The sequence below is a fragment of the Periplaneta americana genome, chromosome 6 (genome assembly GCF_040183065.1).
Source record: "Periplaneta americana isolate PAMFEO1 chromosome 6, P.americana_PAMFEO1_priV1, whole genome shotgun sequence".
Classification (NCBI taxonomy): Eukaryota; Metazoa; Arthropoda; class Insecta; order Blattodea; family Blattidae; genus Periplaneta; species Periplaneta americana.
In genome coordinates, this window is record NC_091122.1 from 8,827,703 (window position 1) to 8,841,117 (window position 13,415).

The 13,415-nt window shown below is 34.7% G+C and overlaps 1 protein-coding gene across 1 annotated transcript in view; it reads left to right on the plus strand.

The window, feature by feature from the left end:
- Positions 1 to 5,308: 5,308 nt before the first annotated feature.
- The window catches only part of LOC138702180 (uncharacterized), a 44,190-nt gene continuing 36,083 nt past the window's right edge, over positions 5,309 to 13,415 (plus strand). Inside the window, exons 1-3 of the mRNA XM_069829785.1 lie at positions 5,309 to 5,444; positions 11,235 to 11,332; positions 12,856 to 12,883. Coding sequence (XP_069685886.1) covers positions 5,390 to 5,444; positions 11,235 to 11,332; positions 12,856 to 12,883 — 181 coding nt within the window. The 5' untranslated portion in view covers positions 5,309 to 5,389. The remainder of the gene's footprint in view (positions 5,445 to 11,234; positions 11,333 to 12,855; positions 12,884 to 13,415) is intronic.

A 13,415-nucleotide genomic window follows, 5' to 3' on the forward strand; every position in this document is an offset into this window, starting at 1 on the left:
TGACCTCGGACAAACCAGCGAGCACAAAAGACATAGAGAAGACACTAACATCTTAATACAATTGGACGGAGTGAAGCCGCTTTGGTGGACCTGACGCCATCTTGTTTAAGTAGGCCTACATTCCAAACATGCATATTTATAGCTGTGAAAAGTTATTCCAATAATTCTCTTTGAAAATGCAGTCATACGCAGCACATGTAGGCATCTTGAAATTAGTTAATTTATGAATAAAAACGACGATTTAACACCATAATTAACTGCCCATCTGCCAAGCAGGAGCTAATGTTTTGCTAGCATCATGATGGTGACTGTACGCAAGCACGGCTTCACCTCCAAGCTATTTTTGTCTACTCTATGTCTCCTGTGCTCGTTGGGACGAAAAGTCGTACTACGTGATTTCGCCATATTCCAACAACTCATTGCCACAATGAGAACAAATCACGAAAAAAAGTGACAAACCACATCATAATTTTACAAAACACTGGCAATTCCAGCACTCCTGAATTAGAGATGTGGACACTTGCAAAATAGCAAATCAAAAAGAATAAAAGGAACAGAGATGAGGTTACTTCGGCCTCTGACAGGACATAGGCTACTGCACCATAAGAAAAAGTATCACATTCGCAAAAAAATAAAAATTGTAAATGTTATCGACAAAATAAAAGCAAGTACTGTATGAGCTTTATCGCCTAAGAATGCCTCCAAAAAGAATCCCACATAAGATCTTAAGTTATATACGATGTAACTAAAATGTAGTGCAAAAGCATGTTCTACTAACTGTCTGTAACAGAATTTTGATATTAGTGCCTACGTTAGTAAAATAAACAATTCAAATGTAATAACAATTTTCTGATTTCCTTTCTTGCAAATAAACAGACCTATTTTTAAAATGAAATCAATTAACAAAATTCTGTTACAGAGAAAAGTTTCCTAATAGTCTAAAGAATGTGTGTTCTAAATTTCATGGATGTATCTTTAATAGTTCAGAAATTATATCCATTTCTGTCTGGCAATGCAGCAAAAATAGTGAAGTTACTGGAAACCGATAAAAGGGAGCGTGTGATTTAAAAATCCATAGCGTAGGAAATATAAAAATTACGTCTCAACATCCGATAAGGGCACAAATACCCACCAAATGTTATGCAATGCATTCCACACATATCAAAGAGTATTTTAAAGAAAAAACTTTTTTTTTTATTTAATTTACCGGAAACAATAAAAGTGGGCGAGTGATTTAAAAATCCATAACGCAGGAAGTTTAAAAATGGCGACTCAACATCCGATAAGGGCACAAATACCCACCAAATGTTATGCAATGCATTCCACACATATCAAAGAGTATTTTAAAGAAAAAAAATTTTTTTTTGAAAATTTAATTTACCGGAAACAACAATAAAAGTGGGAGAGTGATTTAAAAATCCATAACGCAGGAAGTTTAAAAATGGCGACTCAACATCCGATAAGGGTACAAATACCCACCAAATGTTATGCAATGCATTCCACACATATCAAAGAGTATTTTAAAGAAAAAAAATTTTTTTTTTGAAAATTTAATTTACCGGAAACAACAATAAAAGTGGGAGAGTGATTTAAAAATCCATAACGCAGGAAGTTTAAAAATGGCGACTCAACATCCGATAAGGGCACAAATACCCACCAAATGTTATGCAATGCATTCCACACATATCAAAGAGTATTTTAAAGAAAAAAAAATTTTTTGAAAATTTAATTTACCGGAAACAACAATAAAAGTGGGAGAGTGATTTAAAAATCCATAACGCAGGAAGTTTAAAAAATGGCGGCTCAATATCCGATAAGGGCACAAATACCCACCAAATGTTATGCAATGCATTCCACACATATCAAAGAGTATTTTAAAGAAAAAAAAATGTTTTTTTAATTTAATTTACCGGAAACAACAATAAAAGTGGGAGAGTGATTTAAAAATCCATAACGCAGGAAGTTTAAAAAATGGCGACTCAACATCCGATAAGGGCACAAATACCCACCAAATGTTATACAATGCATTCCACACATATCAAAGAGTATTTTAAAGAAAAAAATTTTTTTTGAAAATTTAATTTACCGGAAACAACAATAAAAGTGGGAGAGTGATTTAAAAATCCATAACGCAGGAAGTTTAAAAAATGGCGGCTCAATATCCGATAAGAGCACAAATACCCACCAAATGTTATGCAATGCATTCCACACATATCAAAGAGTATTTTAAAGAAAAAAATTTTTTTTTGAAAATTTAATTTACCGGAAACAACAATAAAAGTGGGCGAGTGATTTAAAAATCCATAACGCAGGAAGTTTAAAAATGGCGACTCAACTTCCGATAAGGGCACAAATACCCACAAAATGTTATGCTATGCATTCCACACATATCAAAGAGTATTTTAAAGAAAAAAAATTTCTTTTAATTTACTCATTTTTCGCCAAAAAATACAATCCTCTCCCCTTAAGTCTGGAGAGCGCAGGAATCAAGGTACTGGTCCATCTCTACCTATCCGTCTGTCACAGAACCTTTGATTTAGAAATGGACGGACATTGACACCGAAGTGAACAGAAACTTCATCGTACATGAAGTATTGCTAACGGCACATGGTGTAACAGAACAGTTAAGGTGTACTGTAAGAACTCTTTGTATTTTTCTCCGATGAGCCTGGGTGGAAGAACATCAGGTCCCACGAACAATGCCGGCCCAAACATTGATTATATGCATGTGGTATGTTATTTTTATTTCATAATGTACCGTATCAATGTAAGTAATGTTGTATAAAAAGGGCTGTAGCAAGGCTATAACGCGTGTTCATCCACTTTATGAAAGGAATACACCCCTAAACTTTTGACATACATTTTAGTTACGTCCTGTAGATCGACCGGGAAAAGGACTTGCCCAGAAAACGATGGCTGAGTCTTTTTTTTTTTTAATACTTGATGACAAAACGGCTGACTGCTCTAATCCATGGAGTTATTTTCTAATTCTGTGTGACTCCCAAGCTGCAATATCCGCCATCACCAACAACTCTAACTCTCCACCTTGTCCTGATACACACGAATGCAAAAAAATAATTAGGAACCTTACTGAACAAAACAAAAAAGTGGTCCTACAGAGGATACCATCCCATTGTGGTATCCCCGGGAATGAATAGCTGATTCTCTTGTAAAAAAGGCACTAAAATCCTGCCCTATGTTTGTGAAGTACCCTACAGTCGAGCATCAATCATCATACGACAGAAGGTAAAGGAAACTTACAAAAAATTTCTGCAAGATAACATAAGCACCTCTGAATGGAAAGACAATGTAACTTCGGTACCAGATTGGCCAAGGAGAGAAGCAGATGCCAAATTCCGATTAGCAACTGGACATGATTGCTTGGGTAAACATCTACTGTATGCCGCATTGGTTTACTCCAGAATCCTAACTGCCCACTCTGCAACCAGAACATCGTAATAGACTCAGACCATCTAATGCAGGCATGTCAAAACCCTGCACATTGTGCACTGGTCTGCGTGCAACGTGCAGTTCCTATTCCCCTACCTGGAGGGAGTGAATCGGCTTGGAGGGGAACGCGACAGGGCTGTACAGTACCTATAGTAGCAGATCAGCTTTTGTTTCAGTAACACAGATCAGTACGGGTGCTCATTGAGCTGTGATTGTGAATGCGTTATGGAAAATAAAGTGAGGAGTCCACAGATATAACGAAGAAGAGAAATCACGAATCATATAACATAACTGTTATGATGTTTTCCTCAGCCAATGGTAATTATTTTAAAATGAAAGGCTTTCATCATATCATGTGGACCTAATAGTGATATGAGAATTCAAATCATATTAGTAAAGTTCTCAAAATATGATATTCGCCTGCTCTTATTTCTTAATTAGTACTCTCACGGCAAGACAAACATGAAAATGATGTTGTTTTGGAGTCTGTACTAACACAGCCATCAATGGTTAGAGGACTTACAACTTTTATTTGATAAGCTGATAAGTGATGAGAATATAGTGAGTAATACATGTGAGGCTCTTGAGATTGTAAGGGAAGGAAGAAAGCAACTATTTTGTAAGGCGGAAAATTTTTCTGGAAAAATAATACATAATGGCGAATTTTCCACCACACGTTACTATATTATCTAATATACTTACGTTAATAAATCTTTAAACCTGACATAAAGAAAATGTCCTCGCTTCACAGCTTGTGAAGTACTCTCTTAACTCAATTCAGTAACGCTCCCAACTTGCTAATACTTGCTCTCAACGTTTTCCAAATAAACTATATATAAATTTAAATTCAAGCTTAATTTATCCAATTTATTAATAATGACGTGAATTTATATTAATATACAGCAAGGAAATGATTCCAGTGTAAAAGCCTCACAATGTCCTATTGCATGTAATTGGGAGTAAAATATTTTCTTTCTTAGCATTTGTGCACCAATGGTCCCAATAATGCTTGAGGAACAATGAAAGAGTATTACTTTGAAATAATCAGTACCTACTACGTAAAATGAAATATTGTGTTAGTTTTTTGTTGTTTCGAAATTACTGCAATATTTATATTTTCTTCAAATACTGTATACAAATTATGTAAATAAATTATTCTTTACAAACGACTGCATTGTGAATTATAACTGAGTAAGTCTATTGTTTCTTGTGTTACAATTATTGTCAAATATAGACACTGACAATAATTGTGTTTTTTCCTTCTGCTAAGTATGTTTATAATGTCCAAATGTCAATTTAATTGAACACTAGAAGCGCAGAATGGATTCTTGTACATCCCTCCCGCTAAGAACTGGTAAAAGCAACACGTGAATGACGCAATCTGCACAGACCGGCGTTCCGCGCACATACACTGCACTTTCAGTGTCTGATTTCTGACATGCCTGATCTAATGGATTGTCCTCCACAACACTGGTAGAGAAGTATTGGGAAGCAAGAGAGAAGATGATGACCATCCAAATTCCATCATTCTTGCTGAGATGAACTATTTTTGTACTCTTCTCACTGTTTATTTATTTGTATATTTGTTTACTTATCTCACACTATTGCATGTTGCCATTATCACGGGTAAAGATAAACTCTACAGCCCTGCATTAAATAAATAAATAAATTTTCTAGTATCGAGTCCAATTTCTGAACTAAATCACATTAACAAATTGGCATAAATATTATGGCCGCTTAACTGAAACAAACGAGCCATGTAACTCATTACACAAAATACATTCTAGTAGCTTCAACGTTACTAGTAGCAGCTTATCGGAGTTAATGTTGTATGACAAGAGTTATCGGTCTCGTGTCCGTTAAGTCCACGTAACGATTAAGTCGACAGCGCCCTTCGTTTTCACTGTGACGTCTGACAGCAGAGCAGTTGTCTTCCAACATGAAAACGAGAACATCGCTCTTGATATTCGTCCTCGTTGGCTTCGTCTTGCTTGGTAAGTTCAACACTTTACTGCGTTCTACATTGTTACCTTTAGCCGATCTTTCTCATTTCACAGCGTGCTACCCGCCAATTTCCATATAAAATTAGTTGAGCTCACACTCGTGGATTAGTTCAAACGATTTCCCGCTTCGCTTGTTAGAGACAACTGTTCTTCTCAGTCCATTTCCCTTCCCAGTTCATTTTCATCACTACTGATTTCTCACTCTTCCTCCATCTGTTCCTCCTCTTCCTTCATCTTATCTTCACGTTCTTTAACTCATTATCACGTTATACAGCATTTGTGTTTCATTTTTATTTCCATAACAGTCTTTGTCATAAATAGGCTTCGGCAACGGTTGCCGACCTCAGAGTTTCCAGCTAACTGTAACACGAAATTTCAAGTCATCTCTTAACATAGCTATTTATTGCTTTTAAAATAATGTGTTTAATAACTATTTTATTTTTATTTATATACTAGCCGTACCCGTGCGCTCCGCTGGACCAATTAGAAATAAATATAAAGTAATTACATAATTAAAATAGGACATTTGATCCAGGGAACATTCGTGTTTGATAGAAGGATAAATCGTTTAATATGTCACTTAATTTAAATTGTATTTAAATAAATAAAATACGATCATTTTGGTCCAGAGACACTCATTTGGTGCAATGACAATTCCTTTAACATGTTTCTTAATTTTTATTACATGCAACCATAGTTTAATGAACATTGACATCGTTTAGATTTAATGTATATACTTTATTTTACTTGCTATATGTTTCCATTGAATTATGGTAATAACTTAATTTTAACCCTTGTTGTTTTCTACGTATTCAATAAATGGCGCTTGGCCCACTATGGTTCTGAACCCTTCAAATAGCTTAAATTATATTATATTATATTTGTATTGATAACGGATGTACTCCGATAAGCAAGTTTTAATTTGTTATGGGGGCTCTTGAATCTCAGGAGAACAACTTTTACAACAGCGCAACATAATCTGCTTGGCTCATTACCCAATTTTTTTGCATTGCATTTAATGCATATGTATTTTAACACGATTCAATTGAGCATAGTTAAAATTTGGATTATAAAATAATGGAATACTAAGCTAACATACTATTACTGCGTACTAAATCAATACACTCTCGTTGTTCGTTAATTCCCTGAGATTAGAATGAATGTGTACATAAACATTATTTTAAGAAATACGTAGGCTATCTTTCATAGCTTTCGATTGTTGTTGTCCAAGGCCCCTTATAGACGAAGTCATTTGTTTATTTCATTACACGGCCTTAGATGGCAGTTATTTTAATTTTAAAACTCATTTATCTCATTAAATATCAGTCCTATCAAAATTTTTCAAAGAATAATACTTATCGGAAATTATTTTTAAAGAAACTTTTGATATGTAACATTTTTCACAAAAATCAATAATAAGCGAGATATTTCGATTTATATAATTCAGGCCCCCTTAAAACCCATTTTAAATAATGTATTTTGAATCCCATATAGCCTAAAATCAAAGTTACAACGAACTTAATTTATATTCCAATTTTCATCGAAATTCGTTCAGCCATTATCGCGTGAAAAGGTAACAAACATCCAGACAGACAGACAGACATACATACATACATACAAACAAAAATTTCAAAAAAGCGATTTTCGGTGTCAGGGTGATTAATTATATATGTTAGGACCAATTATTTTTGGAAAATCGAAAATTACCAGAAAAATTTCGGCTATAGATTTATTATTAGTATATAGATATTTCTTCCTCTAACGATTACAGGTTGCCATTAACAAAGACAACCGTGATACAATAAGTGTAGAGAAATATCTTGAGGCTTCATGAAACATACTTTGTTGTTACAGTGAAAAATAACAAATTGAAATAGATTGAAACACAAAATAATATACGAAATAACGTCAAGAAGATGTGAATTACAGTCATGGTCCCTTTGAATGATGCCTGAAAATAGCTATTGATCCTTTGCGTGTTTGTTTTTAAAATAATGTGTTTAATCTGTAACTACAGTCAGTGTATTGTTATTATTATCTCTTTGTTGTTATCTATTGCTTTAAGAAGAATGTGTTTAATTTGTAATCTTAAGTCATTTTTTCTACTATTCCTTTACTCTACTGCTTACATTTGTTTTTAAATCTTTTGTATTGCCCCTACCATTATATATTCCCCTTCAAGAATTTCGGTATTCATTAGTTGTAAGTCATTACTTGTGTTATATTTTAATTATTGTACTTGTTCCTGAATCATGTATGTAACTTGTAACTGTAAATCATTGCTTGTAATGTCTCTTTATTACTCTTAACTGTTCCATTGTTCATGAATTAAGTATTAATTTGAAAGTGAAAGTGATACTTTGTTTTATTAATCTACTATTGATTATCTTTTTAGGTCGTGTATTTACTCTGAAACGGTTAGACATTCTTGTATACCTTTTACATTGATTATTCCTCAAACATCTCATTAAACTTCAACAGGATTCATTCTTTCACTAATGTGCATGCTTCTACATAATTCATGTGAATTGTAACTGTGACCGCTATTTTATGTTATCACTTTACTATTGTTTATTGGTTATAAAATATGTATTTTGATACCAACTATAACCCTAATATACCTCAGGGTGAAATAGGGTTTATTAAATTGGATAATAAAAAAAATAGTAACACGAAGTTGTATGACATGTTCTTGAAGTTTACCGGTATAATACCATTCGACGTTTATATTCTAAGATGGAAGAACAGTTGGAAGAAGACCAGTTTGGCTTCAGGAAGGCAATTGGACTGCTAAGAACAGAGGCTAAAGATATCTAATAGAAGAATAAAGAAGTGCGTATAGTATTTGTGGACCTAGAAAAGATGTTTGACAGAGTGAACTGAAATAAACTGATGGGGATCCGAAAGGAAATTGGTGTGGATTGGAAAGAGAGAAGGCTGTTTAGTAATCTTTAAATGAAACGAGTCAAAGTCAGGATAGGAGAAAAAATGTCAGAAGAAAATGGTAGGGTGGCCAGTTCCCTATGAACGTTAAATTACTGAGGCAGTGCCAATCATATGCGCGTCAATTTTCTTTCCAGATCTACATTATTTTGTTGCAGTGTCGATGTGCATCGGCACACGCACAATATCAAGTAATAAGCCTATAGGCTGCTGTAGGAAGAGGTTCTTTGTTTTTAATTGGTTTATTTTATGACGCTTTATCAACTGCGGTGGTAATCTAACGTGTGAGATGAACGTGGTGATACGAGCGAAATGAGTCCAGGGTTCAGCGCCGAATGTTACCCAGCATTTACTCTTATTGTGTTGAAGGAAAACCCCGGGAAAAAATCCTCAACCAAGTACAGTAAATTGTTCCAATCAGGATTTAAACCCATAAAACTCATATAAATGCCTAAAAATTATGTCTTGTATTGTAATATAGTATTGCTTTGTATTGTATTGTATTGTATTAATTATGTTATATTCATAGCAATATAGTAATTTGAGTAGCTTAATATCAAAGACGGACATCTGACCTCAATCGAAATTTAGATAACTGTGGTTTTTTATACAATTTTTCATGCTCTTTTCAGTTATACTGGAACCATATGCAAACTCTAACACTACATGGAGACGACAGATGTCCGTCTTTGACATTAAACTTCTCATTTTCTGTCATAGTGGCTGGGTGAAAAAGAAGGCCGAATGGCCTTAACTCTGCCAGTTAAAATAAACCATTATTATTATTATTATTATTATTATTATTATTATTATTAGTATTAAAAATTGTGTTTGTTCCTTAAAAGCGCCTTTTTTGTATTTTGCGTATATCTAAAATAAAGATTCCGGTACTAAAATGCAAAAATGACCAAAAATTACAAAAATATACTATTTAAAATGTAACAAAATTATCTTACACACAAACGCTGGTCTGGCAAGTTCCTTCCGTATTCGTCTTAGAAGGGAAGAGAAGTCATTTGGGAGAGTCCATCCTAGCACCAAAGAGGTGGAAGGTTGTTCGGGTTAGGCAAGAGCTTATAAACTAGTTTTCGAGTCAATGCGCTCCGTTATAAAAAATGAAACGTGACCAATCAGCAATCAGTCTCTTTCACTGACAGAATTTGAGTGTTCAGTTCAGTAGCATTATCAACAGCAATTCTTTGTACAGAAATTCCACCTAAAATGCAATATTTACTAAAATTAAATTATTAATTGTTAATTTATGTCGATTTCTAAAATGGAGAGGGGAAGTAACTGACCAACCTACCCCATTATCTCCTGGCCTAGTTGCCTCTTAAGTGGTGCCTTCTTGGTATCACTTGTGAGGTTCAGACCTGTCTTCGGACAGTTGACCAAACAACAAGTCCTAAATTGGATTTTATAAAGTCCTAAATCCTTTTTTTACACCCGAGTCATAACGTAACATCAATAATAATATGACGTTTCCAAGCATTTTAAGTTTTAAAACTTTTATGGCATTATATTCGCATTTTATAAAAAAGATGAAGTTCAATTTTCTAATGCATATGGGCTATTCCATCTCAAATCGACCGAAATATTGAGAAAATTGACCTTGCAATTTTTAAATACAATGCAACTTTTTCTGTCCGTAGACAACTGTGATACAGTACTTTGTGCAAAGTTTGAGGCATCAGAACTTCATAGTGTTTAAATTAATAATATTTAAATTTATCGTATTTTCATAAAAATTAGCAACTTTAAACTGTTGTGGCTCCGAAACCCTTTCACCCAATGATCAAAATCATGGTTTATTTTGATGCTGAAAAATTAAAGTTTATATTGACATGTAAACAGTTTTTCTTACTTTTTATGGAAATGGAGAAATTTAGATTTTTCTTCATTAAGACGCCTTTGCCCACGAAAAAATATTTTTAAAATATATGGTTAGATTCCGCGTTGAAAGTACAAATAAACACATATTGTTTACTGGTGCAACATTGACAAGAAAGTATTGAAAATATCAAATAAAGAAAATAAATAGTACGCGCGTGAACTAACCAGCTGACTGTGAGGCGGGAGCTAGCCTAGGCAAGCAAGGCCAGGAGACATAAACACGTGACGTATCGACTAGTAGCGCATAGCAGGTCTAGCTTTATCACAGGTTTTCATAAACATAGGAGTAAAATGACGCCCAACTCTCGCTTATCTTCATCTCTCGGCCAGTGCGTGCGGTACTGCGCCGTTCAAGTCCAGGCGTGTGAAAATAATTTATCTAATACCCTCGAAACTTATTGCAGTGACACAAAGCAAACAATGCCGAATCCCTCTTAATAATGCAAGATTTTTTCTCAATATTTTTTTACATTTTAACAAATGGGCAAAAAGCCTAAAAGTAAGTAAAATCAGATTATCTGTCTCTGTGTATACAATAAAAATAAGGTTTATTTCTTATCATAGCTCACCAAATGTCAGCTTCAAAATAAGGCTCTCGTTCAATGTTCTGCAGTAAATGGTTCCAGGGTTCTGAGCGCTGAAAGAGGCTTGTTTTTATAAAATACGCTAAATTTGTCGCTCAACAATACGAAAACCGTTTGACTTTGGATAGTATATTTTTGCAAATGCACTCTCCTCAGCACCTTGTATAAATAGGGAAAAAATTAAGGTATAAAAAAATGCGAGGTTTATTACTGATCGATTTCATATCATGAAATTACATCATATCCCCACTAAACGCGCCAACTTTCCAAGCAAAATAAAATCCATGCATGTTCCCTTTGGAAAACCAAAGGTTTGTCTAGGAACCAGGGAAGTATTCACTGAGACTCTTGGTTGTTCCAGAAGCGGCAGGTGACGACGACGCGGTTGTGGACTCTACTACAAGTGCCTCCGAGACAGAAGAAGAGACAGACTTGCCAGGAACGGACTTCCTCAGCTCTGTAAGTCTACTGCACGTGTATTGTTCTACTTAACTTCCGTACGATTGTATTGGAGAATTCGACGATGTAATCTCGTAGGTGAAACGGTATGATGGAGCAATGGTTTAACTCTATTGTCCGCGTGTTCGTGCGCTGGCCTAGGTTGCGGACAGTACATAGCAGCGGCGGCTGATTGACTGAGGCAAGTGAGGCCGGGCCTCAGTCACTTGGCTTAACAGAAATCAAATTTTGTGTTTTTATATAATGTATTAGTTATTTGAATGAAGCATCGCTGTAGAAGCATTTTAAAACTTTGTGATGTATATAGACCTGTTTTGCAGTAAAATTTACTCCTGAGGCCAGAATCGCTCGTGCCGGGTCTGGTTGTGATGTATATAGACCTGTTTTGCAGTAAACTTTGTTCCTGAGGCCAGAATCGTTCGTGCCGGGTCTGTCTTCTGAATTTCCTGTATTTTCGCGGGGTTTGAGCTTGCGCTTAAAACGCTGTAGCCGAGGCACAATTCGTCTGGCCTCGTGGCCTGGTCAGGTTTCACTCCTCACATCCATGGGCCGGCCTCAAGGGTAGAGTGGGGTGGGAATAGCAATGGTGACTTGTCTTCCTAAATAGGTCATAAATAACACAAATTCCAGCTCTTTGGCAGGCAGAGACCCACACTATTCCCTCCCCTTATGTCTCAGTTTATGACTTAAGCGAGGGTGTTGTACTATTGTACTTCGTAGTACAGTAGTGAATCTGGGCCAAAGTTGTTATGTATTTCGGGAAAATATAAACAGAAACAAATGAGAGAAATAATGCTGGTGTAGTTAATTCATTGTTAAAGTGTCTTTTTTTCAATAAGAAATAGTATTGAAAGAAAGGAAGTTTTAAATAAAGAGAGAGTCTACCGAGATACCTATGACATCGCTGACAATTTTTCTGACAGATAATCTTAAAACGCGAGTTTCTATTGCATCCTGGTATGGGCAACATAAATGGTTAAGTGGTAATGTGGTGTAAAATAAACTTCTCTGTTGGCCTTGTTCGTTGCTGTCAAGGGAAAAAAATAAAAAGAACAGAAAGCAGGGGATTTTCAACACATAATGTGGGTTGCTTCATCACACTGAAACAATCACTGAAACTCACAGCATAACAGCTTACTTGGTGAGTGAAATTATTTTTCATCAATAGTAGGCTAATAATAATAGACTAATAATAATAATAATAATACTAATAATAATACAGTAATCATGATATTAATAATATAACAATAATTAATATCATAAATAAACATTTCCTATCGGAGGCACTTAAACTAGTTGCATCTGGCCTCACTGAGGATTTCGATCACCGGCCGCTACTGGTACATAGCCATAATACAGGGTCTTTCATAAGTAACTGATTACTCGAAAAATTACTAATTTTGACGTGTTGTACACCTCTGCTAGCAAGAACCTTTCCTGGTGCTGCACCGGAAGAGGTTCTTGCTAGCAGAGATATATAAACCAACCAAAAATATTAAAAGTAAACTTTCATTTATTTTCAGCTTCAAGAAGTGATCCTTCTTCTAAATGGTAAGCAACACCATTATTTTTGTCAAAAAATAATCTTTCTTGTACAGAACATTAGATCATTACCTTCACTGAAAACTTGCACATGGTTAAATATTGTAAGAAAAAATAACTTACTAAATCCGACCTGCCGCTACGAATAAATGAAAATAAAAAAAAAGAATATCACCAATGTGACACGTACTTCCTAATTTAGATATAATGTGCACTCTCCCCCCACCCCGCCCATTTCTGTGATGTCTTTAGACTCACAAATGTCCTGTAACTGTCAAAATGAGTTTTAATATGTAGACATTTTTTAAAAGATCATATTTTCCCAAGTTTTATAAACCCATAACAAGAATATAACTTTGTCCCGAACAAAAATTATTTTAATGAAACTAGTTCTAAAAAATTATACACTCAGGGACAAAAAAACGGACACTTCTATATTTGCTTGTATTTTGTTGCCAATTATTTCAAAATGAAACAAAACCCATTTAAACAAAATAATGTTTCATTTAGCACCTTATACGACAACATTTGAAAAAAAAAA